The sequence below is a fragment of the Marmota flaviventris genome, chromosome X, assembly GCF_047511675.1.
Source record: "Marmota flaviventris isolate mMarFla1 chromosome X, mMarFla1.hap1, whole genome shotgun sequence".
NCBI classification, from domain to species: domain Eukaryota; kingdom Metazoa; phylum Chordata; class Mammalia; order Rodentia; family Sciuridae; genus Marmota; species Marmota flaviventris.
The window spans coordinates 33349586-33376848 of NC_092518.1; the positions used below are offsets into that span (position 1 = coordinate 33349586).

Consider the following 27263-nt stretch of genomic DNA (forward strand, 5'->3'; position numbering starts at 1 on the left):
AAATAAAATAAAAAGAGCTGGGGATGGGGCTCAGTGGTCGAGTGCCCGAGTTCAATCCCTGGTATCAAGGGAAAAAAAAAAAAAAAAGGCAGAGGGTGGGCTGGGGATGTGGTTCAGAGCCCTTGGGCTCAATTCCTGGTACCAAAAAAACAAAACAAAACATATTTCAGTAAGTGGCCACTGTCTGTTGAAGACACTTCGGTGCAGCTAGGTTTCTAATTAACCTGGTAAAGGAGGCAATGCCTGTTGATAATTTCCCACCAATCTACATTTATAATTCGGAGGTCAAAATGCCCAGAGTCCCCAAGACTGCAGCACCTCCACTCCCATGCCACACTGCATGCTTACTACGTTTAATTTGTAACATGATCACCCAAAAAGTCATGTCCTTTGTTGCCTAGGATGTTAGTATTTAAAGCCACAGAAGTCATTAATGCTTTAATAAAAATGAACCTCTTCATATCATTAGGACAACAATAATTTCATAATCCCCCCAAACTCTCAAATATTGTGACCTTGGCTATTTAAAACTGTCTACAGATCTCTTTACCACTACTTTATGAAGCCAGTAATAACATGTCTGAGTTGGCAGAGATAGTTTTCCAGAAGTTTTGGACACCAACACACTTGAATCATTTCCCACAATTCAGGTGTTTTTATTGAGTTTAATATGTCACATCTTCCTCTTTGAGTTCTTGGAGATCTGTGGTAAAGAACAGGCTAAAGCCAAGGAACTGCCTTATCTTTGCAATATAAGTTTGAACGTTTTGTTTTGTTTGGTACTGGGCATGGAGGTCAGGACCTTGAACGTGCTAGGCAAGCACTCCACCACTGAGGTACATCCTCAGCCCTTTTTAAACTGTGAGATTCTTGCTGAGTGCCCCAGGCTGACCTTGAACATGTGATCCTTCTGCCTCAACCTCCCCAAGTAGCATTATAGGTGTGCACCATCACACCTGGCTCTCAAAATCTTTCAAAATTCTGAACCACACATCTTGTATCCCATGTAGTGGAGAGCAAATCATACTGCTGGACGAAGACAAGCCACTCTCCAATAGAACCAAGACAGCTCTAGGCAGAAAGGAAATCATCTTCCTGGCCTTCTTCCCATGACCCTGAGGAATCCCGAGTGGCCCCTGGAAGTGTACTCATAAAAGGGGGGCTACAACAAATTCTGGGAAATATGACACAGATGTCTTGCAACTTGAATTTATACTTTATTATTTTGAAACTAAACAAATTAAGAAAATTCAAAATACACAAATGCATGTTTGTTGTAAAAATTTCACACAGGAATATACAAAACAGAAAAACCAAATAACTTGTAAGTACCCCATGGCCCCAATTCCTTTATAGACACAGCACAGCAAAAGGTTAGGAAAAACACACGACTTTCCAGACCTGTTATTAGAACATAAAAAAAGTCTTACGGCATGCTATGTGCTGTTAAACATTTTGATGTTCTATTTATTTTTTTGTGGTGATGCTCAGGAAGGAAGCCAGGGCCTCAGCTGCTGGGTGAGTGCTCCACCACAGCCTGCTTGTACTGCGGCACTGCAGGGCCATCTCTTTCTTCCTAACAGTTGCAAACTACTCTGCAGGATGGATGCGCTAGACTTTCTTTAAGGGTCCTCTCTCTGTCAATGGCTGGTAACAATGCTACTGTGCACATCCTTCTGTGCACACCCCGGGGCCCATCTCCACTGGAGAGCTGCCCACAGGCTGATGTCTGTGTATATGCTACATTGGCTTTAAAGCCCTCTCTGGACATGCCTTCCTGTCTGTTACTGATGTTTTCTGAATACCTTGGATGTTTCAGAGCAGACAAATCCAATGAGATGATAGCTTGTCTATGGTCATCCGTACTTTACAAATCCTTATATGCGCATCTACTTCAGTGTCTCTAACATGGTGGACATTCCATAAGTGTTTTCCAGATAAATAGGGAAAAATTAACTAGACACAGGTATAAGATGAGTCAGTTCACTTTCCAAAGTTCCTAGAGGGAGAAATCAGGTCTTAAACTGGTTAGTGCATCAACCAGATTCCATTTGATTCCACGTTTTGTATCTCAGAGCTAGAAACCAGGAGATATTTCATTAAAGTTTCTTAGTTGGGAAAGTTGCAAGATGAATTAAAATTCTTCCTTCACCACTGAAGACTTCCCAAAAAGCTCCAGGAAAAAAGAAAACACAAGACCCAAAACTGCACAGCAACTGAGAAGACAAAGCGTGAAGCTGTAGGCACATGTGCACTCACCCAGGTTTTACAGAATTATAGTAAATGCATTTTAATGTCGACATATATGCCCAATATACCTCCTCCCTCCGCCCATTCTCTACAAATTACAACCTTGATGGGAAGCTGGATAGGCAAAGGAGCAGGTCACCTTCCCTCAGTCTCGACATGGTGGACTTCTTCCAGGCAAAGCTCTGGGAACATGGCAATTCCGTCCCTGAAAGGTTCAGAGGTGACTTGACCCAGTTTAGTGCCACTGGCCTTGCAAATGATCAGATGGGGTGAAACTGAGGCCGACCCCATAGACCACGGCATACAATGGTGCAGTGCTTGTGCCATTCAGGCACAAACAGGGCGAAGCCAGGAGTGGGAGATTTGGGGGGCAAAAAGGAAAAGAGCTAAGTACAAAGGAATTTGTGAATCTGTTGAAAGGAAATGTCTTAGTTTTATAAGAATGTTGAAAGTTCACTCTTAAATTTCATAATGAAGGACCAGGCTTAGTTAGCAGTATGACATTTATACCAATAAATACTCATAAACACTCAAAGGCCAAAAGATGAACGTTTAGTTAGATGAGTACACGCTGGGCCGTAAGGGCCAGGCCCTGCCCCTGGCACTGGGTATACAACTGCACAAAAATAGCCACGGCTGTCACCGAGTTTACTCCCCATAAGTATATCGTAAATAAGCTGCCAACTGAGCCCTCCCCTTGATATCCCTGATATGACGTGGGCCGGGGCTCTTGTTAGTCAAGCCACTCGCTGTCCTCCAGCCCTGCACTCACCACCATGGCCGTCCCCTGGCCTAGAGCCTCAGTCTATTCAAACCTGTTAGGAATGGTTCAGTTCTATACTCAGTTGGCTAGAGAGCAGCCTTCCAGGCACTTTGTCCTCTTGCCTTTTTCCAAAATGGAAGGTTCCAGCCCTGCCCTGGCCATCTGCATGCGAGATACTGTCAGACAGCAGGCAGGGGGACAGGATGCATCCGCCTGGGGCACAGCACTCCATGTGAGGCCTTGACACAGTCCTGGCCCAGAAAAGAATCTCACCTTTGAAGTAGCCGAAGTCCCTGGCTGTTAACAGCTATGGCACAAGAGTATCTAATATTTTTGGATTGGCATATATCACACAACCGCAAATTTGTGAATATGGGAAAGAAAAAAAATATATATGTGTGTGTGTGTGTAATATATATATACATTTCCAAAGAATCAGAGCAAAGTCCAGGACAACAAAACCTCCTTTTCGCTGGGGTATAGTACTCTGGAAACTTCTTCCTTTTGCCTGAGCTGGAAGCCATGCTGACTTTCATAGGACATGCCTGATTTTTGTTGAAGGTCAACCTAAAATAAAAGAGAAAGTCTTTTTTTGTTTGTTTCCTTAATTTGAGAAGAAAAAAGTTAAATACTGAAGATGGTTACTTATGTGAACCAGTTTTCCTAATAGAAAGAAAACCAGTCGGTTGCTATTAATGCCGCAGTAAAAGCTGGCTGTCATTTCTGGGGGCAGAAATGGTTTTGGATTATGCTATAAAGTTGATTCACTGAAGAGCAGATCAGTGAGTTCAGGTATATTTGGCTAAACAAAGCTGCCAGGGAGGTGCTGTTGAATTACTTCAACAGACATGAGAACCATTCATTAGAAAGCACAAAGCTCAGTGTCCTTCCTTTGAAATAATAAGGACATAGGGAAGCAGACGAGACCGTTGTGTGTTCATTATGGACTCACATAAGAGGACAGAATCTAAGCAGCAAAGCTCTTCATCCTTATTTAACATCATATGCCTAAACTCACCTCAGTCCTTCCTTTCAGGTGTCTCTCTCCCAGGCTCCTTTGAGTCTCTTTTTGGATTCGGGGGATGGAGGCTGTCTAGCTTCTGCATGTCTTCTCGAAGACCATTTCTCAGATCTTCATTGTTCCTCAGAAATTCCTTCATCACTTCCAGTCGATTTGAGATCTGCAAGCAGCCATACAAAGCACAGCTTAGGGTGACTCTTAGAGCAGACTTGTCATGCCAATGAAACACTCACAGGCTACAAGACTGGCCCCAGGGCTGGAGCTCTATAGCCGAGTGCACGCCCAAGCTCGAAGCCATAGGCTGCATCCCCAGCGACCCGCCAGCCTGGACCCAAAGGCGGGCTCCTGTTCAAGTGCCCACCAAGAAACAGAAATCTTGCCTACAGCTATCTGTCCATCGATGGGTTAAAATTCGAAAAACAAAAACAAAACAAAACAAACCCTTTTAAATGAGGCACCCTCCACTCAAACAAAACACAACCGAGGATAGGTTTTGAGACCATGCAAGAGGGTATTTGCTTATCTATTGGAAAAAAAATTTTTTTTTGCTTTAAAACTTCCTACATTTATATGAGCTTCATCTTACACACACGTGTTTTATATATGTGTCTATTCATCTATATTCTACATAGATGAATACAGAATATATTCCATACAGATGAAGAGACACATATAAAATAAAGCCCTTTCCTTTGGAATTTTGTGCCTATTTTATTGCTGTTAAATAAACGAACATACATTCACATAAATGTACAGGTATGAAATTCAAAATATACAAGGTGAAAGGAAAAAAGTCGGCCCTCTTCTGAACCCTGTCCCCAGTTACCCAGCTCTTCTCCCTAGAGGTGACCATAATGAACCATCTGTTGTTTCTTCCCAAGACAGTCCATGCATTGACACGCAAGCATGCCTGTGGACATTTAAAAAACACAAATGGCAATAGACCAGACACTGTTCTTCAATGGCTCTCTTCTCTAGGAGATTATAAAGCGTACCTTCACTATTTTTTAATGGCTGAATAGTATTCCAATTATGGCTGCTTCACATCTTAACACATTTCAAACCTTCTGTTCAGATAATGCTACAGTAATTAACCTGGTACATGTGTTATTTTGCACAAGTGGCACGTCTGTGGGATCTGTTTTTAGAAGTGAGATGCAATTTGAGTTTCCTATTTTAATTTTAACAGGTTTTGCCAAAACTCCACGTATAAAGGTTGTACCAATTTTAAGCCGCTCCCAGCAACACACTTCCCAGCATGGAGAGTGGCCCGCAGTAGCTTCTGCTGGGCTCGCCTCTCACTGATCACTGGGTTTACTACAAAGGTGAGAGTTATTCAAATTTTGAGGTGTGGTTGATGGTTTTAGATGGAGGATCCCCAATTCTAAGGTATGTCAAAGTTATCTAAAAATCTAATGAAGAAAAATAGTGCAGCACTAGCCCTAGAGGACAGGGAGCTCCGACACTGTAGAGTGGACACGATGAACCCCGCTACAGTAGGTCTGGGTGGAGCCTCAGCGCACACTCAGATTACTGGGATATAAGCAACCAAAACAGCTGGGGGAAGAATGGCTAAGGCTGTGGCCAGGATGACTAGTAGCAGGGAGGGACAGAGCAGTGGAAGATGACAAGTTTTCAGACTGGTTGGTAAGCAGACTGGGGATGCGCCCTTCAGTGGAGCTGTTAATGACATGGCTAGTAGCCAGCCCAGAGCTTTTGCAAGACGCCTGCACTCTCAACAAACCTGGAAACCATCAAAATATGAAACGACAGTTACTCAGGAGGCCGAGGCAGGAGGATCCCAAGAGTGAGGGCAGCCCCAGCAACTCAGTCTTGTCTCAAAATAAAAAGGGCTGGGGGATCACTCAGTGGTAGACCGCTCGCCTAGCATTCACGAGGCCCTGGGCTCCATCCCCAGCACCACAACGTGCGCGCGCACACATAAAGTGAAAGGAAGACCACGCCTACACGTTAGCACGAGCACTGCACTGTTAGCTCTTAAGCCTGATGCCCTGGGGCTGCTGGGACTTTCCAGCCAATGCCCAGCACTGCACAGGGCAGCTCTGTGCCACAAGAGAACTGATCCTCACTGGCACCCCCTGCTCCCTGTTCCAAGACCCTGGTACCTTCGGAGCTGTGACGCTTGTGCGATCACCTCCTGACCCTTTCTGTTGACCCTCAGCACAGGTTTTCTCTATTCTCAGTTTCTTTTTCTTTGCTCAGGGGTTTTATGCAGAAGCCTCTGCGCCTCCTCCACCATCTGCTTTAGTTTTCTTTTCTGTTCCAAGTTGCCTTTCTTTCTCATTCTTCCAACAGGAGTGCCTCATAATTGACATTTCTTGGAATTTCAGTTTTTCCCTTTATGTAAAGTAATAAATGTGCCTAAGAAATGTTCATGGCCAGGGAAAGTATTTTAGCTTAGGGATGACGCAGTCAAAAGAAGGTTTAAAAAAAAAGTTACTGGGGCTGGGGCTGTAGCTCGGTGGTGGAACACTTGTCTAACATGCGTGAGGCCCTGGGTGCATATCCCTGGGACCACAAGATAACAACAAAAATTATTAATAACAAGTGAGGGGCTGGGGCTCAGTGGTAGAGCACTCGCCTCGCACATGTGAGACCCTGGGTTCAATCCTCAGCACCACATAAAAATAAATAAAATAAATGTATAAAAATATATATATATATTTTTTTAATTTAAAAAAAAAAAAATGAGCGAGGCATGAGGTGCAGTGATGTACACTTGAAACCCCAGGGACTAGGAGGCTGGATTGGGCCACTCAGTGAGACCCTGCCTCAAAGTAAAAATAAAAAGGGCTGGGGATGTGGCTCAGTGGCCAAGCACCCTGGGCTCAATCTCCAGCACTGCAAAAAATGTTTTAAAACTTTAAAAAGTCAAAAAATTTTTAAAAAGAATGAACTAGGCTTGTGTACACTTCTGTATGCAAATTAAAGACAATAACCCAATACCACTTAGGATTCTTGTTGGGAACTAGAAATGATCTCCTGGGAGCACCGATGAGCACTGTCTGCAACAAGCCACTCTTCCCCTGTCCCCAAGAAATGTCTGACTGAGAGACCAGCTACCATATGCTGCTCTACTATTCTGATAAAGGATGCTGGGCAACGTCACTCTTCCGGTCACTTGAGCTGAAACTCTCATCCTTATCTTTGCGCCCCCTCCAACATCACACCCACCCTCCTCACCACCTCAGCCCCCATCCCCATTACCACCCTCTCTTATTTGGGTAACCACAGGAGCCTCCTACCAGGTCTCCCTGCTCCGACCTCTGCCCCCTCTTCCTCCACCCCAGGGCATCTTCTACTAGAGCTGGCTCCTTTGGTCATTATTACTATAGTCACTGGTTAGGATCTCTGCTAGGCCAAGAGCCTGGGTCCTTCCAGTGCCTCACAAGGCCCACGACTTGCTTCGTCTCCCCTCCCTTCTCTCATCTCCTAATTATTTTTCAACTCGGCCTCGCTGCTCAACTTAGTCTCCCCTGCCCAAGTTTTTCCTTCAGGCATGTGCGCGACTACTCCTCACCTCCTTCAAGGTATTGCTAACTCTGACCTCCAGGAGGCTATTCTGACACTTGTCCCCACAGTGCCATGCCTGCCCTCCCCAGGCTCTGCTCTATGGTGCATTCCTCTTCTCCATTCTGACCCACATCATTTACCTGTTACTTTTCCTCTTTATTGTCCATCTCCTTCTACGGGATCTTGGTTTTGTTCACTGATGCCTACCCATTTTCTAGGGCTGTGCCTGGCATATAGTAGGTGCTCAATAAATACTCTGGAATATAACAAATGAGGTGCCATTTTCGATCCTTTCCTTGATGGCCATTGTCACCATCCATTCTCCCTAAGCTTCCCCATGGATCTCTGTGAAAGTGATTCCCTCATTAGAGTTTAAGAAATCTGTAACGATTTCCAATATGTGCAGATTCTTCACGTTTTTCAACCATTTCTTGTGATCAATGTTCTTTCACTGAGGGTTGGCAGGACTACATGAAGGGAACTTGGTAGCAGTGGAATTCTGGGGCCTGAGTAGTTGTTGTTCCCATTTGACTCCAAAGCAGAAAGCATCTTACAACTACAGTTCCACATGTACCGTGCATTTAAATGTGAGCCCCCACCCCTTTAATAATAATACATATCATTAAGGCTCATGAAGCTAACAGAAAAGAATGGAGATGCTGAGCTCTACGTGGTCTGGTGCGGTGATGCAGCTGCAGGAACTAGCAAACTAAAGAACTGCTCCCAACCGGCTTTCCAAATCTACCTCTACTGTTTTAAAAGAACCCAGAAAAAGGTCTTGATAAACACTCACCAAAAAAATTCTCTGGTCGTAACCTTATCACTCTATTTCTTGACTCCTGGGTACATGTTTTTTCCTGCCACCTTAGAAGAGAATGCATCTTACCACTGATAGGGTCTTACAAGAAACTGGCAGCATTTTTTTCTTTCTTAGAAGTAACTGAAATGACGGTGTGTCTTACAACAGATGGCATTTTAGACTGACTGAAATGTGGTCTTATTGAATCCCGACTTCCGAGACTAACCCTAAAGAACATGGATAACCTATACGGTACTGAACTTTCAGAAAAGGTCAAGTTTCACACACATGGAAAGCTGACCTTCAACTTCTTTGAGATAACATGCCAATCAATCCCAACTTATTCTGATTAACTGAAGCGAGGACAAATGCCGTGGTCAGCAGAACCGACAGCATGAAAAAGGAGAATCTGTCAAGTCTACCGAGAGACCTCGTGACCCAGAGGACAGGCCGATTAACACTCATTTCCTCTCTGTAAGAGAGAGGATGAGGGTTTGGAATTGATAGTTGCCAGAGCGTCAGTAACACCAGATCTGCAGCACAGTATGTGGAAAGCCGCAGGAGCCCTGGGGCAACCCTCACACCCTGGTGCCAGCTTCTTGGAGCCCTTGCCGCCTGTCTAGCAGGGGAGACGGTCAGATGACTGCCAGCTTCCCTTCCAGCTCTCCATGACAGATGCCTGGCTCCATCACGCTGCCACACATGTCCCTGGCTCTTGGCTACACAAGCAGGAAAATAACTGCAGCTGCCCCAAGAGAGGAGAGCGCAGCCCCGGGGACTTGGGCAGGGGGTCTGGTCTCCTGGGTGTCTTCTTTGATCTATTCTGCTTCCAGAAGCAGCAGAAGGAAGAAAAGCAGGGCTGGTTCTAATGGCATTTAAAAATAAAGTCAGATGCAACACGTGGATTCAGAAGACTTCATGTTCTAAGTTACCATTTTAAAAACCCCAGTGGGCACACCCACGCCCCAGTGTACTGGACTTTGGGTTAACAGAGATCCCCACACTGACTAAACATCTGGATCAAAGCCCAGATGATTAATATTGGCATATTTACCGGGAAGGAGCATGGCTTAATGAGAGAAACACGCACTCTGTATTAAATGAATACTCCCCCTGTGTTTAATGAGGTAACCCAGCAAAATCACTTTCCTTGGCTAAGGAGGAATGCAGTTTCCTGAAAGGGTGTGTCCCAGATCTCCTGGTGATCTAGAATTTGAATTCAGCCAGGTCTGGAATATCTCTGAACCCTTCCTGAATACAACCCTGTGGCTGTTGGTTTCTTTTAGACCTTGCACATAACAAAGGAGATTCCTGAGACCATGGCTCACCTGCAGGTCATGAGCTAGAAACCTCCATGATCCTTTACCCCTCCTCTCTCCTACTTTTCGAACCTCACCCCTTGTCCCTGATAATGTACCTAGCCACTGAGATCCATCAGTTCTGCTGAGCAAAGCCTCCTGAATCTGGCTCCTCCTGCACAGACTCTAGCTTGTGTCCTTTTTTCAAAGCCTCACATGACCAACAGACTTTAGCACAGTCTCTGGCTACTCATCCAACTCATCCAAGTTATAGTTCACTTTCTAAAAGCCACATCTGATTCTATCACTGCTGTTCTTTCTTGCTTAAAAACATGCGAGCTCCCCATCACTTTGGGGGAGTAAGGCACAAACCCCTTGGTGTGGCACAGAAAACCTTTCAAAACAAGGCTTCAGCCCATCATCCCACGTGCCTACGTGACCACACTTTCTGTGCTCACCCTGCCATCAGCCAAGCCCAGGCCAGTCTCTCATGCCTTTCCAAGTGCTGTCCCTTCTGCTAAGAACATCCTTCTTTCTTTGCCGATTTGCAGAAATCTTGTTGAACCTGTGAACTCCAGTTTAACAGCACCTTTTCAGCGAAGGCTTTTTCGGCAATCCCCCTTGCCTGGCAGAGAACCACACCCCCAGCACTCATTCAGAATTCTGCTGCAGCCCTGATACACATTAGGCCCTTGAATGCATTCAGATTAAAGTGAAAATATTTGTTAAAATATAGGGGCTGGGGCTCAGCGGTAGAGCACTCGCCTGGCATGTGCAAGGCCCTGGGTTCGATCCTCAGCACCACATAAAAATAAAGAAAATAAAGGTATTGTGTTCATCTGCAACTAAAAAGTAAAAAAAAAAAAAAAAAATTAAATTTAAATTTAAATTAACACTGACCAGTACCAAAAGAAAATTCACTTCCGGAAATTACTCGTCTTGTAATTACTTTGTCAAAACGATCTGCTCCTCCTCCCGGGCGCCCTTCTTTCCTTACTCACACAGAGCACATAAGTCTTTCCTTTACCTCTTCGGGCAACATCTCTTGTTCTTCTGCTTGAAGATACATCTCGTGAAGTTTTTCCCTCAGTAATTCCATTTCGATCTCATTTACTTGGCTTGCACTCAGGTAACTTCCTGTTTCGCCTTCATACCCATCTCGCTGATCTTCCTCGGGGATGTGAACAGCCCAGTCAGACGTCAACAACTGTGGGAGGACGGCACAAGCACGCGAACTCGTTTATATATTTATTCTTTTTTTTTTTTAATTTTTATTGTTGGTTGTTCAAAACATTACATAGTTCTTGATATATCATATTTCACACTTTGTATATATTTATTCTTAAAATCGATTTTTGTTGCCTTGTTTTGCAGCGCTGGGGATGGAACCCGGGCCTCCTGCATGCTAGGCAAGTGCTCCACCACAGAGCTACACCCCAGGCTCACTGAAGGGATTCGATGCTCAAAGAATCTGTAATTGAACATCATTAACTGGATCTATTTTAATAATACAAAAGCTTCCAGTCCTTCGGTACTATCTCCTCTGCCATTCTAAAATTTAGTTTAGGGCTGGGGATGTAGCTCAGGGCACTTACCTAGTATGCATGAGGCCCTGCATTTGATCCCCAGATTATAGAAAGACAAAATTTAGTTTAATAAACGTCAAATTCTATATGAGTGACTGGGCTTCTGACTCCTTAGTTCTGTACACCAGAACTAATTTTTTTTTTTTTTCTTGTTACTGGGAATTGAACCCAGGGGCAGTTAACCACTGAGCTACATCCCCGGCCCCTTTTTGTATTTTAATAGAGACAGGGTCACACTGAGTTGCTTAGGGCCTTGCTAAATTGCTGAGGCTGGCTTTGAACTCGCAATCCTCCTGCCTCAGCCTCCAGAGCCACTGCACCCAGCTCAGAACTGATTTTTACCTGTTCTATTCTGGAGTATACTGCCACAATCTCTGGAATATTCCGGAATTCATTTAGAAAATTTTGGATTTTTATCTGAAAGTCTCGGAGCCATGTAGACGATACTTTCATTTCTGAAGAGTGCATGATCTCGTTGCGACACTTAATCACCTATAGAAAGATAAAAAAACAAAATAAATAAATAATTATATAGCTTCAAAGTCAATGGGGGTAAACAGAGATCTTGTGGCTCCAAAGAAAAACTGCAGAAAGGCTTTGTTAATTACAAAATCAGCAAGTGTGGTCTGGGGGCAAGGGGTGGGGAGGCAGAGCTTTCTTGGAACCACGCATATAAATGTCTCATCAGCACAGCGGGCATGCGGCCCTCCAGCCGCCAAGTCAGATCTCTATTTCATTTCTTCTTGCCCAGAGAGCACATATCAAAAAGTCAAGTCACTTCACAAATTGAAATGCTGTCAAGGCATTATGAGATAACCCGAGTGAAGCTGGCCACACACAATAATAGGGACACTGGGAAAGATGACAGAGAGACAGAGTGCAGACTGGCTGGCTGGCCCATCTGAAGAGGAAGCCTCTATTCAACTCCCAGCTTTTTGCTACAGGAGCTACGAGGCTGGTGGCACCAGGCCTTCTGATTTTTCAAGAGGAGCTGGAAATTAATATTTTTTATGACAATTAATTAAAATTGTAAAAATAACAACTAGGCAAGACAAACAAAACATGAGAGGCATCATGCCATCTGTCATGTGCCAGCCAGGTAACAACTCTTACAGTTTTGTTTGGCCAGAGGGCTCCAGGATAAAGAGATGCAAACGGGGCGACCATGGTTCTTCCTGTTCCCTAAGCCTTTAATGCAGACACCCAAGAATCTAGAAGTTCCTGATAGGACCTGCAGGTGCCTGTGAGTACTCTCGAGTCTTGAGGGGATGTTCAACACCCTGCCACAAGAATAATGAACTAACCAAGGAAAGAAACAAAAATACGCCTACAAATATCCTTAGCCTCTGCAACACTGGGTCTGCCTGGATAGTTTACATTTCTCCAAATCTCTTAACTTACAACAACCCACGGAAGGGCAAGCATATTGGTTCTGGGTATATCCACAGACTGAAGCAGACAATGCGAAAATCTTTTAAATATTGTTGGAGTGCCAGGAAGTTGGGTCAAGGGAGTTTCCTGATGTGGAAACCATGATGAAAAGAAAATCAACTTTTGCTTATATTTTAAGAAAAATGGCGCTCACATATTAACATATAATTCACATAAAGTCTTCCACTTTCTTGGCAAAAAGATATCAAAGGGGTCAACCGGTGTGACAGGTCTTTGTCTCTGTGAGGTCATAAAGAAGTCTTAATCCTTTCAGTTGCTGCCACACTGGCAAAATATACAGCATCTTCTCTACATATCATAAATAATCCAGTAATGCTATCTACTCTTTTCAATGACGCTCAGAGAAAAAAAAAAAAAAAAAAAAAAACACGTGTGAGAGTTGTTATCTGGTGGATGGACTAGAGAAAAAGCTAAATCTCCCAGAGGAAACCTGGCAAGCACAGTGATCTGACGCCGTTTATCCATCTGTGTTCACATTTTCTTCAGTGCTATGTAATGTGGTCTTGCAACTGTTTAGCCAATGAGATTCAGAAAGGCAGGATTCAAATGCTGGCATATGACAGATAAGATGATGCCTTTTTTTTTTTTTTTAATTACAGTCCTGAGGATGGAACCCAGGGCCTTGTGCACATGCAGCAACTGCTCTACCACTGAGCTGCACCCTTAGATTTTCCCCCCAATACAGAAAATTACTTTGCTTCTGTTTATGGCAAACAGGGAAGAGAAATCTGAGCTGTATCCATTTTAATAGCAAACGTTACAGTAACAAGTCGCCAAGAAACTTTAATTAGGGAGTACTAAAAGACTAGTTCTTGATTGCATTTACATGAAGGTTCTTGGACATCACACATGAAACGAGTGATGCCAACTTTGGACTGAAGTTTAACTTTCTTTGCACACCACTGTTCTGGGGAACAACCGTGCTATACCCACGTTTGCCTTAGAGTCACAGGGTGTGTCTCACAGCTGGCCTTTGCAGTCCCCACCCAACAGACTCAGTGTATGGTTTGGAATCTAACAGCTCTTACCTCTGTGACTTTCTTTCGATCAACCACAAAGTGATCGCAGGAGTTGATGAGACTTAAAAGAGCAACTGCATCGCATTCCTCGGGGCCTCGTTTATCTGCTAGTCCTCGGGGCATGAAGGCCTGTCCAGAGAGGGAGGTGCAAGAGGTCTCCGAGCCCCTCCAACTCTAGGAGCTGGCGAGGCAAAGTTACCTGCCTATTTCCCAAGCAAGGACTGACATTCTCCTGCACTCTGAGGTTTCAAGTTAGAGACTCAACAAGTGAGAAAACTGTCACAGCTAAGCCTGAGCCAAGGGCAATAACTGAAGGGCCGTGCTGTCCCTCTGCTATTAGATTCACCTGACATAGCCGGGTTCAGACCTGTCTTAATGGAGCAGAAGCAGAAAGGATGGTAGAAGGTACCTTTTTGCTTTTCCTTACTGAAATTTCAGTGCTTGAGTTGTTAAAAAGGATTTTAAAATAATAGTTACTCCAAAGTGGACACTTTTTAAGTGACTTGAAAATTTTCAGTACAGTTGCTTTAAGAGTCTGGGCTTTGGAGCGTGACAAAGCTAGTTTAAATGCCGGATCAGTCACTTGCTGGCTGTGTGACCATCGGTAAGTTTCTCATCCTCAGATTCCTCGTCAGCAAATGAAGGATAACTGTCTTCATCTACCTTGAAAGATGCTGAGAGAATTGAGTGCAAGCAGAAGATGACTGCAGTGCCTGGCCTGGCACACGGTGACAGAGGCCAGAAATACTGGCAATTATGATGTTGATGGTGTGAGGTGAAGTAGGACCTGCACGGGAGTCACAGAGGGAATCCTAGGATCTGAGATCCTGCATGCACCAGAAGGCCTTGTTTTAGCAAGACCTTGCCTCCAGCAGGAGTTTATGGCATGGGCCACAAAACTTGGGCATACTTCTCTCCTGAAATGTTGCCAAGCTTACATCTGGATGCAACTACTTTCCCAGGCTAGGACTCTCAAGGGTACAGTCCTGCCAAGGGACTAGAACAGATGATAAGTGAAAAAAAAAAATCACTCTCAATAAGAGCTCTAACTAAAAGTAATCTCCACCAACACAAACATACTTCAATAAGCAAGTAACTGCCGCCTCCTACAGCGTGGCTTGGAACTGTGCTCTGACAATGCTGGTGGTGAGTGCCGGGCAGAGTCAGGGCTGCGCTGCTGCTGGCAGGGGAACTGGAATTTTTAATTAAGAACTCTGTGTCCACTGAATGCCCCCTACAAAGGTACAGTGGCCAGTACCACCACCATATTTCTATGTCTCCATGGCCACTGACATGCCAACAACTCTGACAGAAGCTCATCACAGATGCTACAAAGATGAGCAAACAAGCAAACTAATCTCAGGCAGACTAAAGCAATGCAATGGAAGAGAAGAAACTTTGCATTTTCCTTTCAGCAACGTGGAATTAAGCAAATTAGAGGGGCTTTAGTTGCCTCCAAACCAGGTCTAGTTTCTCTTTTCCATTGTAAGGCAGGTCCTGTCTGGCCGTTCCACATTACCATTTTACTTTAGTAATTATCTCCCCACCCCTGAACTAGAAGCCTCCCTCCCCACCTGTGGTCACTTTGCTGATAGGAGATGAGGCTAGAGAAATGAGCAGGGCCAGATCATGTGGGGCTCACTGGCTCTGGGTAGAAGTGGGAGGTTTATTTTAGGGCTGTCGAAAGCCAACCAAGGGTTTTAGGCAAGGGCATGGGGTGACTGACTGAATTTCCATTTGAAAATGGCCCGCCCTGCCACCTGGGCCAACCAGAGGTGCCTAGAGAAGCCCAGAAGCCCAGGTGGGAGGCCTCAATTAGAGTCCAGGTAGGAGACAGGTATGAGCTGTGATGTGAAGATGGAGAGGAAGAGGATTCCAAAAGTATTGTGTGGGTACAAACAAGGATATTTTTTCAAATATTTTATTTATTTATTTATTTTTAGGCAGACACAACATCTTTGTTTGTATGTGGTGCTGAGGATTGAACCCGCTTGAGTCACATCCCCAGCCCCCAAAAAAGGATACTGAAAGGGAAAAAGTCAAAATAAGATTCTAGGAAACTGTTGGTGTGAACAGGGGTTGGGTGGGGGAGTCTTTAGGATGGGAAGGCAAGGAAGACGGCGAGTCAGCTAAGCAGCTGGGATCCATGCCCCTGCCCCTCAGAATTCCGAGACAGAGCGCTACAGGCAGAAATATGGGAGCCACCAGCGTGAAGGCAGTATTCAACTCCACAGGCCTGGCAATATCAGAGAAGAAGGGGACAGAAGAGGTTCACTCCTATGACACCAGGAAGACAGAAGAGCAGCCAGGAGATAGAAGGCAGGAAAGAAAGATGTCACAAAGCCTGGAGTGTTTTAAGAATGGCCAGGATGGGGCTGGGATTGTGGCTCAGCAGTGGAGCGCTCTCCTAGCACGGGACGGGGGTTCGATCCTCAGCACCACATAAAAATAAAGGCATTATGTTGTGTCCATCTACACCTAAAAAAATAAATATTAAAAAAAAATGGCCAGGACGGGTGCAGTGGCGCACACCTGTAATCCCAGTGGCTCGGGAGGCTGAGGCAGGAGGATTGTGAGTTCAAAGCCAGCCTCAGCAATTTATCGAGGCCCCAAGCAGCTTAGCAAGACCCTGTCTCAAAATAAAATATAAAAAGGGTTGTAGATGTGGGTCAGTGGTTAAGTGCTCCTGGGTTCAATCCCCAGGACAAAAAAAGAGAAACGAGTAGCCAGTAGACAGGTAATGCTGCATGCCTCAGAGGTAAGAAAGATGAGCTGGAGAACTGAAGGCCACAGAGGCTCTAGAGTGAGTTCATGGGAGCTAAGGAAAGGAGAATAGACAACACTGTTTTTGAGAACACCTTCAGGAGAGGCAGAGGAATGGGGATACAGTTGGAAAGAATGGATCAAAGGAAGCTTTTTTCCTAAATTTTATTTCTAAGTATTTACTCAAGTGATTTTTAAAAATAGCTTTATTGAGATAGAATGCCCCCATCTAAGCATACAATTCAGTGGTCTTTAGTATATTCCCAGAGTTGTGCATCTTACACCACAGTGAACTTTAGAATATTTTCATGCCCTCAAGAGAAACCTCATATCCATTAGCTATTATATCCATACCCACAGGCCAACAAACATTAATTTACTTCTGTCTCTATAAATGTGCCTAATCTCAGCATTTCATATAAATTGGAATCATATGGTATGATTTCTCTTAGTATTGTTTTCAAGATTCATCCATGTTGTTACATGTATCAGTGCTTCGTGACTCCTTCTGGCAAAATAACATTCCACTGTATGGATTCTGCTCATCCATTTGGACATTTGGGTTGTTTTGACCTATTGCAAACAGTGCTGTTATGAACATCTGTGCACATATTTTTGTGGGGATGTTTTCATTCCTCGAGTATGTGTGGAAGGTAGACCTGCCAGGTCATATGTTAACTGTTTGATCCTTTCTTTTCTTTTAAGAAAAAATTAAATAGGGGCTGGGATTGTGGCTCAGCAGTGGAGCGCTCGCCTAGCATGCACAGGACCCTGGGTTTGATCCTCAGCATCACATAAAAATAAATAAATGGAATAAAGGTATTGTGTCCAACTAAAAAAGTTAATTAAAAAAATCAAATAAACCAAGGAGATATTAAAGATACTTGTACGGTGATGGGAAAACGCTAAGGGGGAAGAAGAGTGGACAACCAAAGGCTCAGGGTCTTTGGGCAGGTGGGAGGGGATAAGATCCAGTATATAAGTGGAAGGAGGACGACAGGAGATACACCCTCCTTTGTAGCAGAAGGAAGTAAGTGATGTACCTGGTACCTGGGGAAGATGAGGTGGTCTGTTTGGGGACATCCATTTACTCCATGACATGTACACAGGGTTAGCAGCTGGGGCGAGTGATGGATCCAGAGTGGGAACTTAGTGAGGAAAGGTAGGAAGAGTAGTCCCTAGGGAGAAGAGGAGCCAGGCCACTGGGGTCCTGATCCACAACCCTGTCAGCTCTTGTAAGCCCCCTCACCAAGCAGAAGCAGATAATGGTGTCATTAGGGCTAGAGTTGGGCTGCAAGGGACTGATTATAATGATGGGTGATGGGAAGAGCCAAAGGCAGGCAGGGGACCAAGGTTGCTGGGTATTGTGAAAGTAATGGGAGCCTCAAAGAGGTAGTGGTATAAGGACAAGGGGTGGGGGTGGGAGAGTTTGGAAAAGTGTGCCAAAGGCAAGCAGGATGTTAAGACACTGACCCTTCCGGTGCCAACAGGGTCCATCCAGGGTGTGAGGATGTAAAAGGGAGGCTGAAGTGGAGTGGACCAAGGATGCTAGAATAGGGAGCCTAGGAACTAGAAGATTTGTTTTGGGGTACTGGGGACTAAACCCAGGGGTGCTTTACCACTGAGCCCCATTCCCAGCCCTTTTTGAGGCAGAGACTTGCTAAGTTGCTAAGGCTGACCTGGAACTTGTGATCCTCTTGCCTCAGCCTCCTGAGTAGCTGGAATCACAGGTGTGTGCCACCATATTGGGCTCCCAGGAACTAAGAGGATGGGATCAGAGAAGGAAGGACTGCAGGTGACCAGCAACAATGAGGATGAAAGAGCGGCATAAGCAGGTGGCATGGGCTTCAAGGGGATTTTGAGACTATGAAAACCGCAATGAAGATTAAACAAGTGAAGCACAGTCACGGCCAAGAGTAGAGTATTGTTACCTTAAGTTGTGTGTGTGTGTGTTTTTCTCTTTTCTAGGTAAAAGAAGTCGGCAACTCCGTGGCGGCAATAAACAAAATGGGGAGGAGGATGTAGATGTGGTAACTTTACTGGTCTCCAAGTCTCAGGTCATGGACACAGTCCAACTCCCTCCTTTTTAAAGGTTAGGGAGCAAAGGCTGGCCCAAGGTCACACCTGCAGCTGGGCCGGGCTTCCTCTGCTTCCCAGGAAGCAGACTGGGTGGGAGAAAGTTTCTACTTCACTGAGCTGGGTTTTGGTTCATCCTAACAGACCCAAATTGCCTAGACACTAGGCCCTGGATAATCAATCACTCTGCCCTTGTTTTGGGGGCCCAGGCTTCAACACAAGACTCACGAGATGCCCGCTGACTTACCTTGGCTACCTCCCAAGCGTCCACGGGCCAGAGGCCCGGCCGGCAATTTCCCCAGTGCACGTCTCCGTTCCTGTTGATGTGATGTCTCAAAATCTCCCGTTTCCACTCCGCGCACACCTGACACTGCGGCTGAAACTACAGGGGCCGACGCTAAGAAGAGCCCAGGAGAGAGGGATGGCACCTGGGAATCCGAGCCCCGCGGAGGGAACGGAACACTGCGCTCCGGGACAGGAAAAGGAAGGGGAAGGGGAAGGGGGTGGGGAGGGCTGGTTTAGGCCTCGGGCCACGTGCTCACCTGACGGGCACGCGGGCAGCACCGCGAGCCGCCGCGGCAGGTGGCGCTGGGGCTCAGGCCGGGGGCCGCGGCGAGCAAGCCGCGGTGGAAGGAGAGCACCTCACGGCCGACGAAGCCCTGCAGGCAGCTGCGCAGTAGCAACAGGCAGTGTCCGGCTTTCACCCAGTTCTTGTACTCTGCGCAATTGAGGCGCGCGGCCAGCTCCGAGAGCACCATTTCCCACGCCACCCAACGGGCGGGGCGGACCGCAGTGCGCAGGCGCAGGCGCCTGGGAGGCGCCTCAGGCGCAGGCGCGGTCCCGCCCAGCAGCCGCCGCATGCGCAGGGAGGAAGTGGTGGAGCGAGGCGCTGCGTCACCGACCCCGGGGACGGAGCTATTTTGCTTCCGGGACACGTCAGGTAACCGCTATTTAAATGTTTGGTGCTTGCTAATGCAGCCTCAGCCTGAAACCCTTTAGGTCCTCTTCTCTGTACCCCCAAAGTGAGACCCTGCCAGCTCCCATCGACTTGCTCTCTTGATGCACAGGTTCCTGTTTTAACTCTATCGTCGAACAGTGTAAAGTACTCAGGAACACGTCTTGAATTGTGTATCCCTTCCGTTATGCAATTCTAGAAAGTTAACTGTTTCCTAAACGCACGGACTACTGTAGCAAATCCAGACGTTAATGAAACGCTGGCTCCCTGCACCGTGCACCTATTTTGCGCCCGCGGTGTGCCAAGGTGACACAAAACTCAAAAGCTATACTGGGTCACCAAGCAAAGGTAGACAGGGCCTGGATTCGGGAGGCTGCACAGCCCCAAGCTGGATAGTAGCGTCCTGAAGCATAGGGCAAAGGTTACATTATTCAGAGTGCACAAAACAGTCTGATTTAAGTTCCAACTAAGTGCCTAGGAGGTTAGAGGGCATCAGATTGTCAACTCCAAGTGACAAGAGGTCCTGTCAGCTTTAGCTGCTTTTAGTGAATTTCTTTGAGCTTGGAAAAACATGTCTAAATTGTTTGTAGTCAAAAGGCTCTGAACCACCAGGCGCGGTGGCGCATGCCTGTAATCCCAGCAGCTAGGGAAGCTGAGGCAGGGGAATCGCTAGTTCTAAGCCAGCCTCAGCAAAAGCGAGGCGCTAAACAATTCAGTGAGACCCTGTCTCTAAAATAAAATAGGCCCGGGGCATGTGGCTCAGGAGTGCCCTGAGTTCAATCCCCGGTACCAAAAAAGAAAAAAAAAAAAGGCTTTGAAGGAACTAGTGTGAACAACTGAAAACCTTCCCCTGATTGCATGGTTCACAGCAAGAGGTACAGTGTTTAGAAGCAGCAGCTCTGGACTCAAAGTGCCTCTTTGAGTATATTAATTAATTAATTAATATTAATTTCATCCCAAGTTAATTTACTTCATTTCTTTAGGCCTCCATGTGTCATCTGTAAAAGGATATTGATACTTACATCCTCGGGTGGTGGTTGTGGTGGTGGGGAGGAGTGTGGGAGGATTGGGATTAAAAGCTCACTGAAACACTTAGAACAGTGCTCAGATAAACTTAGTAAATATTAACTATTATTTTGTGTTGACCTAAATATGCCCTTTCATCAATCAGTTACATTCGTGGGTAAGGTATTTTAATAAATGACCGGCCACTTGTAAGTGGAAGCAATTTATAGAAAATTGTGAGCAGATGATGGTGTTCCTGGAGTGCTGGCTGGCCTCTGCTGTCTTAATAACCTTAATACCATATCCATCCTAAATAAATGCAAATCATACCCTTTGACACATTTCCATTCTGTTCATTCCACATCAAAACCAAATGAAAATTTCACAAGAAACAATTAAATCTACATTAACATTTTTTTCCTTTCTGTCCCTTATAAGTTCTCTTAATTTTCTGTGTATTTATTTTATATCAAGAACACTTGGAGCTGGACACAGAGACACACGCTTATAGTCCCAGCTATTTGAGAGGCTGTGGCAGGAGGATCACTTGAACCCAGGAGTCTGAAGCCAGCCAGGGCAACATAGTGAGACCCCGTGTCTTGAAAAAAATAAAAAAAAGTAATGGACTTTATTTCTTTTGGGGAGAAAAAACATGAAAGAAAGAAACAACTTTTATATTGAAATTGTGTCAGAACTCAGAGTAGCAAAGTTATACTTCCTGAAGTTATCAAATTACGCACAGTCCAAAGACTGTTGGCATCCCATAGCCAAACAGGTTATTGTGTTAACTGCAGCAAAGTTATTAGTGGTATAGAAATTCAAAATCATGTATATTTTTGTTTATGCTTGCACTTAGCTCACTCAGTTAATTTTCAAAGGTAAGGTTCAGCTCCTGCTATTAATAACTTGGTATAGTCTAGTCCAGTTTTCACTTTCCTCCTTATTCTAAAAGTACTTCTACCCATTTTGAAAGCATTTCTGCAGATGGAAAAAAGAAGGTAACAAATTAGGACAGATTTCTTCTTTCAAAATTAAACTAATACTAAACCAAACTACAATCCAAAACATCTTCACCAAAATTAACTAGAGAGAGTTGGTAGTTCTCTGAAACTTGTACAAATTTTATTTATTCATGTAAATACTAAAATCACATTGAAAAACACCTTCAAGTTAAGTCCCACACCACCTACTATGGAAAATTACTATGGGCATCCAGTCCCTTTGATTGAACGTGGATAACAAATGAGGCAAAAGACATGGTTTGTGATGAAACTTATGATTCAAACACTAAATGTTTTCAAGCTTTAATAAAGTATATATACCAATTCCAAGTACCAAGCATGATATAAAAATTCAAATTCATGGATTGACTCTTAATAAGCATCAAAAGCAAATTCTTTTCACTGAATCCTATCTTACTCTTGCACAATGCATTCAAAGATGAGTTACGATTAGGGAAAAAAGTGTCCATTGAATGCATCATGTCTAAAAATGCAATTAACATTTCAAAACCACACTTAAAAGGGAAAATGCCTGAAAAGTTAACTCTATTAATAAAATTATTTGAAACAATGTTATCCTATGGATAAAAATACACTTCTTATATATACATGTAGATTTCTACATGAAAGAAGGGATTCAGTCCCAAACAGAAAAGGACTGATCCTTGATAAAGACATCTTAGATTGCCAAACTGATGTGATTATCACTCTAAGGAGAACTGAAAACAAAGATTAAAAAGGCAAGTTAAAGGAAGGATAAAAGTTTAGTCACCTACTCCTGAATAGGGGCAGAGTTGGGTGAGAAGCAGGAGATGAAGGCAGAAGACATAGAAATAAGACAAAGAAGGCTTCAACTCTGACCAGAAATGAATGGAGAATCAAGCAAAGTTGAGAACAGATATGATATACAGTTACAGTTGAGAGGCTTGAAGCTATAATTTGGCGGTTATACTTATAGAAGCCCAATTATCTTAAAATGGAATTAGACAAAGCATCTAAAATTTAATGGAGAGCCAGTATTAGAGTGACCAGATAACTCAGCATGGCGTTATCATTTTAAAAACTTTTCCAAATCACATCAAGTCACCAGAAGATCTCTGATTCAGATCATGTTCTCTGAAGCTGAAAAAGTCCCGGACTGGGAGAGACAGTGAGGGTCTCCAAAAAGAAACCTTGCTCAGATGCATCAGTACCAGAAACTCCACTGGACCCTAGAGAGGCCCTGAATCTTGGACTCTTCAAAATGACTGGACCAGGTTTCTTCTAAGTAAAACATCCTACTGTTTTGTGGACAATGAATTGAGATTGTTTAGAACAACCCCAATTTTGGTTGGGAAGGCAAGGAGAAGCGAGATAAAGAAATGTCACAGAAACTTCATGCAAAGGTAGAACATTAGAGTTTTTGTTTCCTAATTAACGCTGTACACACAAGTATCCTGTGATGGAATTTGCCTGAAAGTTTCCGTATCCTCAACAGATGAGAATGATTGCACTGTCTGAGATCCTTGATCAGTGCAAATCACTTCCTCTTCTCAAAGACTAGGTTCTTTTTCTGTTTTTCACCCAAATCCTACACTGAAAGACAACCAAGCTGCTAAATATTATCACCAGTCAAGTTAGGCATGATTGAAGAAAATAAATTAACCTTGAAATAAAGAAGATGTTTCTGGTCAAACTTCAGACATATCTGATTAGAAATTACTGGCCCCACCAGGTTAAAGATGAAGGGAGGCCCTAAGAAGTCTAAAGAGCTTATACACACACAAGTGAGTGTCACTTTTTTTAACCTAGTTTTATTAAATATTGCTTCTTTGGGATGTGTTTATAACAACTCCCAGAACATTTTCATGTAAGGATTCAAAGCGGTCATATTAAAATACAGCTCCAATATAAAGTTTATCACAGTTTTACAGTATTCAAAAATGACAGACCTGCCTTAAAAAACAAAAATCAAAAAAAGGACTATTACACCCAAAACATAAGAAAACAATTAAATAAACAAGTTTGGCATTTTCATAACTTTATAGTATAAAACAGAATATTAAATCTATTACTGGCAAGCGGACACTCATGAATTACCTAATTTGAAATGTGTCCCATTTAAACACACTATACAAGTTCACTATACAAAAGATTGAAGGTCTTTTTGATGAAAGAAGTGCACCCTGAAAATTTTTGCCAGTTTAGAATATTTATCTCTGAAAATCAAAAAAGTCCTTTTCCTTTTTTTAAACTGAAGGCTGAATTCAGACTTTTTTGTGTTGTTTTGTCTCATTTGTCAGCCTTCCTGGTTTAAAAACAATAGTGTCTATGGACGCCCACCAGGGGGCAGTGTAAGATTAGCCATTAAATCACGAACAGCTGCAAATATTGTGCATTCACCTGCAACAGAGAAAAATGGTCATTAGCTATTCGCAATACAGGAAAGATGATGTTAACACACTGGTGGGGGAGAGGGGAATTAAATATAAAATTAGTAAGAACTTAAAAGAAAGACTAACTTTTTCACTGTTCAGATTATAGAGGACTAAATTGTGGTGTTAAGAACTAGATAATATTTGGTTTGGGATCCGTTTTGTTCTCAAGAGAGAACAGTGGGAAAGTCCCACTTAGGTATGAATTTAAGAACATACACCAAGGGTTCTATAGAAATAATGTTCCTCTGGATAAGCCTTTAAAATTGAGCTTTAAGCTAAGGTTTAAGGCTTGTGCATTTTGAACCTAGAATGAAAAGATCAAGTTTATACTTATGTATTAGTTCTAATTTCAGTGGTGTCCCTCTAATGTTGCATTAAAGGCCAAATAAAAATGTCTATGACAGCACTGTCCAACAGAACATTGTGAGGATGGAAATGTTGTGTATGTGCACTGTGGCTACTGAGCCCTTATAACACAGCCACTATGACTGAGACTGAATTTAAATTTTAACTTAAAAGGTTCGTTTTCATTAGATTGTCACATCTAGCTAACTACAGTTATATTGGACAGTGCAAGTACGACATCTATTGGAGATTTCTCCCAAATTTCAAGGAAATGGTCAACTTCTGGAGTTCAACATTAAAATTCAATTAAAATCAATTAGCAACCCAAAGAAGAGATTTTTCTTAGAAACACTTTACCCCAGGAAAGTGACAGGTGTGGGAGGAGGGCAGAGGCTTAAGTAGGGCATACCAGCAATTTAAAATTAAGATTTGTTTGTGGGGAGGGGGCGGGGGTACTAATGGCTCATTCTATTGATTTCCCCCTCACCTCTCACTTCTTGTAAATATTACACATATTAAAAATCATAAACCAAAAGCTGGTTCCTGTGCACTAGAACATGGTCTGACACTGTGGTGGCTGAAAGTGGGAGCACTGAAGAACTCATGTGAATCATGGCCTCTGGCAAAGGGCAGGATGTGCGGTGACCCTGTGCAAGTTACTGCCAACCTTCTCTCCAACCACTGGAGAATCAAGGCACAGAAAGAAGGAAATCCAAGGTTTGTCCAGTCAAAAGGGGAAAACAAAAAGGAAAAGAGAAACACGTCTACAGTATCTAACCAATTTCATAAATAAAAAAAACAAAATATCTCACCAATTTCTTAAATAAAAGAATTAAGATATATGTATGTATGTGTATATATATACATATATGTTTGTGTGTGTGTGTGTGTGTGTGTGTGTATATATATATATATATATATATATATATATATATATATATATATATATAATTTTTTTAAAAAGTACTTTCATTGGTAAGTAGAAAATCTTGCTTGATCCAACAGGATCAAAACATTTTCCTTTTCATTTTAAATTCCACAAGACATAATACATAAAAACACATAAGATAATGATAGCCATCTGCTTGTGAAGGAAGGGTTGTTTATTATCAAAGTTCTACTGGGCTGGTACTCTGTGAATTCTAATGGCTTTGAACTTTGACTCTTGAGGGCCTATTTTTAGCTGAAAGAAGAGAGAAGTCAAAGGATGAAAGCAGAAAATTGTAAGAAGTGGAAGAAGTATCACAACAAAAGAAGCACACCGTTCTCTACTGCCCAGCGTATTCCTTAGAAACTAAAGTGAGAACTTGCCTGTGTACAATATGGGGAAACAAACGGTTAAAAATATCATCTCATGATTCCTAAAACTGTGGTACCTAAAAATGTTTCAGAGAACAACTTTCCCTCATTTACCATAATTTTGTTAGCAAACTATGCTGAGATACAGAGGACTTCCTTAATATTAGAAATAAGCAAAATTTTCATTGATATTTTCTTAATATTAGAAATGAGCAAAATGGAAGAAAAGTTCCCTTTGCTGAGCTTCATGTTCTGTAACCGCAAATTTAGCACTGCCAGGAGTTACGTGTTAAGCGTAGGCTACTCCAGTATGGAAGGGACCTCGTTTATCTTTCTAGAAGCATTCTGGTTTCCTCGGAAATGTTCAGTTTGAGAGCTTCATTGTGCACTTGGTGAAAAGGTTCACTTGCACCCACCTGACACTTATATAAGAAGCCCAAAAAGCAGTGATGCCATTTGTATCAGCTTTTATTCTTCACAAAACATTTAGAAGATACAGAACTTTTAATGAGAGTATTCTATTCATGATTGAACCATGAAATATGAGAAACCAACATGCATTGCAACTTTGTGATGTACAGAGTGGCAGATATTGATGGTAGGGCAGGAATTCACAGCCATGGAAAATTCTATCATCCTAACCTAGGGCTTTGTGGCAATGTGTGCTATAAATACAAGCTTCTGGCATTAGCAATTGGGTCAGTCCCAACAGTAGATCACTAACAAAAATAAAAGTCCAGGCAGCAGAGAAATGGACAAAAATGAAGAACCAGTGAGAAAGGAAGACAGCGACAGGCAGACATTAAGAGGGCCACGGCAACCAGAGCTCTACTTCTAGGGACTGGGGTGTGGGGGCAGGGAGGAGAGGAGAGAAGGGATGTCTCTCAAAAGAACTTTGATAACATATATGCAATAGAACATCGTCTACTGGTCATGTACCTTGTCGCGGTGGATTCATCTCTGCAAACCTCTTCAGAATGTTGCTGACCATCATGGGAGCAGCAACAGAAGAGTTCTGCTGTCTGGGAATGTCTGCCTGCTGAGTTGTACCTGAAGCCATGTCATAAATGATGGGAACTATAATACTAACAGGTTCTTGGGGAGGGACCGATGTTTTCTGAGTTAGTTGAAGCTGTAGATACACAAAGAGAATAAAAACAGAAGGAAATAAAACATCTGTCTCAATTTTTCAAAGGTCATATCATTTACTCTACTTTCACATTAACTAGCAAGGACCAGAAAATTAAATATGATAAGAAAACTGACAACTGAATATTATGGTTAAGGTGAAACTGTGTCATGCAATTACCTAGTGGAATACATTTCTATAGTTACTAAGGGAACCAGGATCCCATGAAGTCTAAACGGACAATCAAGGGACCTGGGCCTCTATTTGGCAGTAATGAATGATTCATGCAGTTATCCAAAAGTTGCTCAGACACCCCCATCTGGCACTTTTCTCAGAAGATCTGTACATACACACAGATGCTGGGTGGTACTTACAAAAAATAGCATTTTGGATTTCAGCACCACAGCAGGTGTCCCAGGAGGTGCAATGGGCGGTGCGCTGGGGGGAATCGTCAGGCAAAACTGAACATTCCACTTCAGCTGTGTTGCCTGGTCAGGAAACTGTTTTGCAAAAAGAAGAAAGAAAAAGAAACATCATGATAAAATCATATG

The 27263-nt window shown here is 43.4% G+C and overlaps 2 protein-coding genes across 4 annotated transcripts in view; both read right to left on the reverse strand.

Moving 5' to 3' along the window:
* Positions 1-1197: 1197 nt before the first annotated feature.
* On the reverse strand, positions 1198-19349 carry CXHXorf38 (chromosome X CXorf38 homolog). 2 transcript variants are annotated; one of them, XM_027927356.2, is made up of 7 exons: positions 19104-19349; positions 18809-18943; positions 13732-13851; positions 11594-11743; positions 10693-10872; positions 4032-4194; positions 1198-3580 (listed from the first exon to the last, which is right to left on the reverse strand). In XM_027927356.2, exons 1-6 carry the CDS (start codon positions 19317-19319, stop codon positions 4033-4035), a joined length of 963 nt encoding a protein of 320 aa, XP_027783157.1. In that variant the 5' UTR covers positions 19320-19349; the 3' UTR covers positions 1198-3580; position 4032. The 2 variants fall into 2 exon arrangements, with proteins under 2 accessions (XP_027783157.1, XP_027783158.1); XM_027927357.2 differs by lacking the exon at positions 13732-13851.
* Positions 19350-23295: 3946 nt separating this feature from the next.
* The window catches only part of Med14 (mediator complex subunit 14), a 70418-nt gene continuing 66450 nt past the window's right edge, over positions 23296-27263 (reverse strand). For both annotated transcript variants that reach the window (XM_027927375.2, XM_027927374.2), the window contains 3 exons: positions 27087-27212; positions 26523-26715; positions 23296-23904 (listed from right to left, as the gene is read on the reverse strand). In XM_027927375.2, coding sequence (XP_027783176.2) covers positions 23831-23904; positions 26523-26715; positions 27087-27212 — 393 coding nt within the window. In that variant the 3' untranslated portion in view covers positions 23296-23830. The remainder of the gene's footprint in view (positions 23905-26522; positions 26716-27086; positions 27213-27263) is intronic.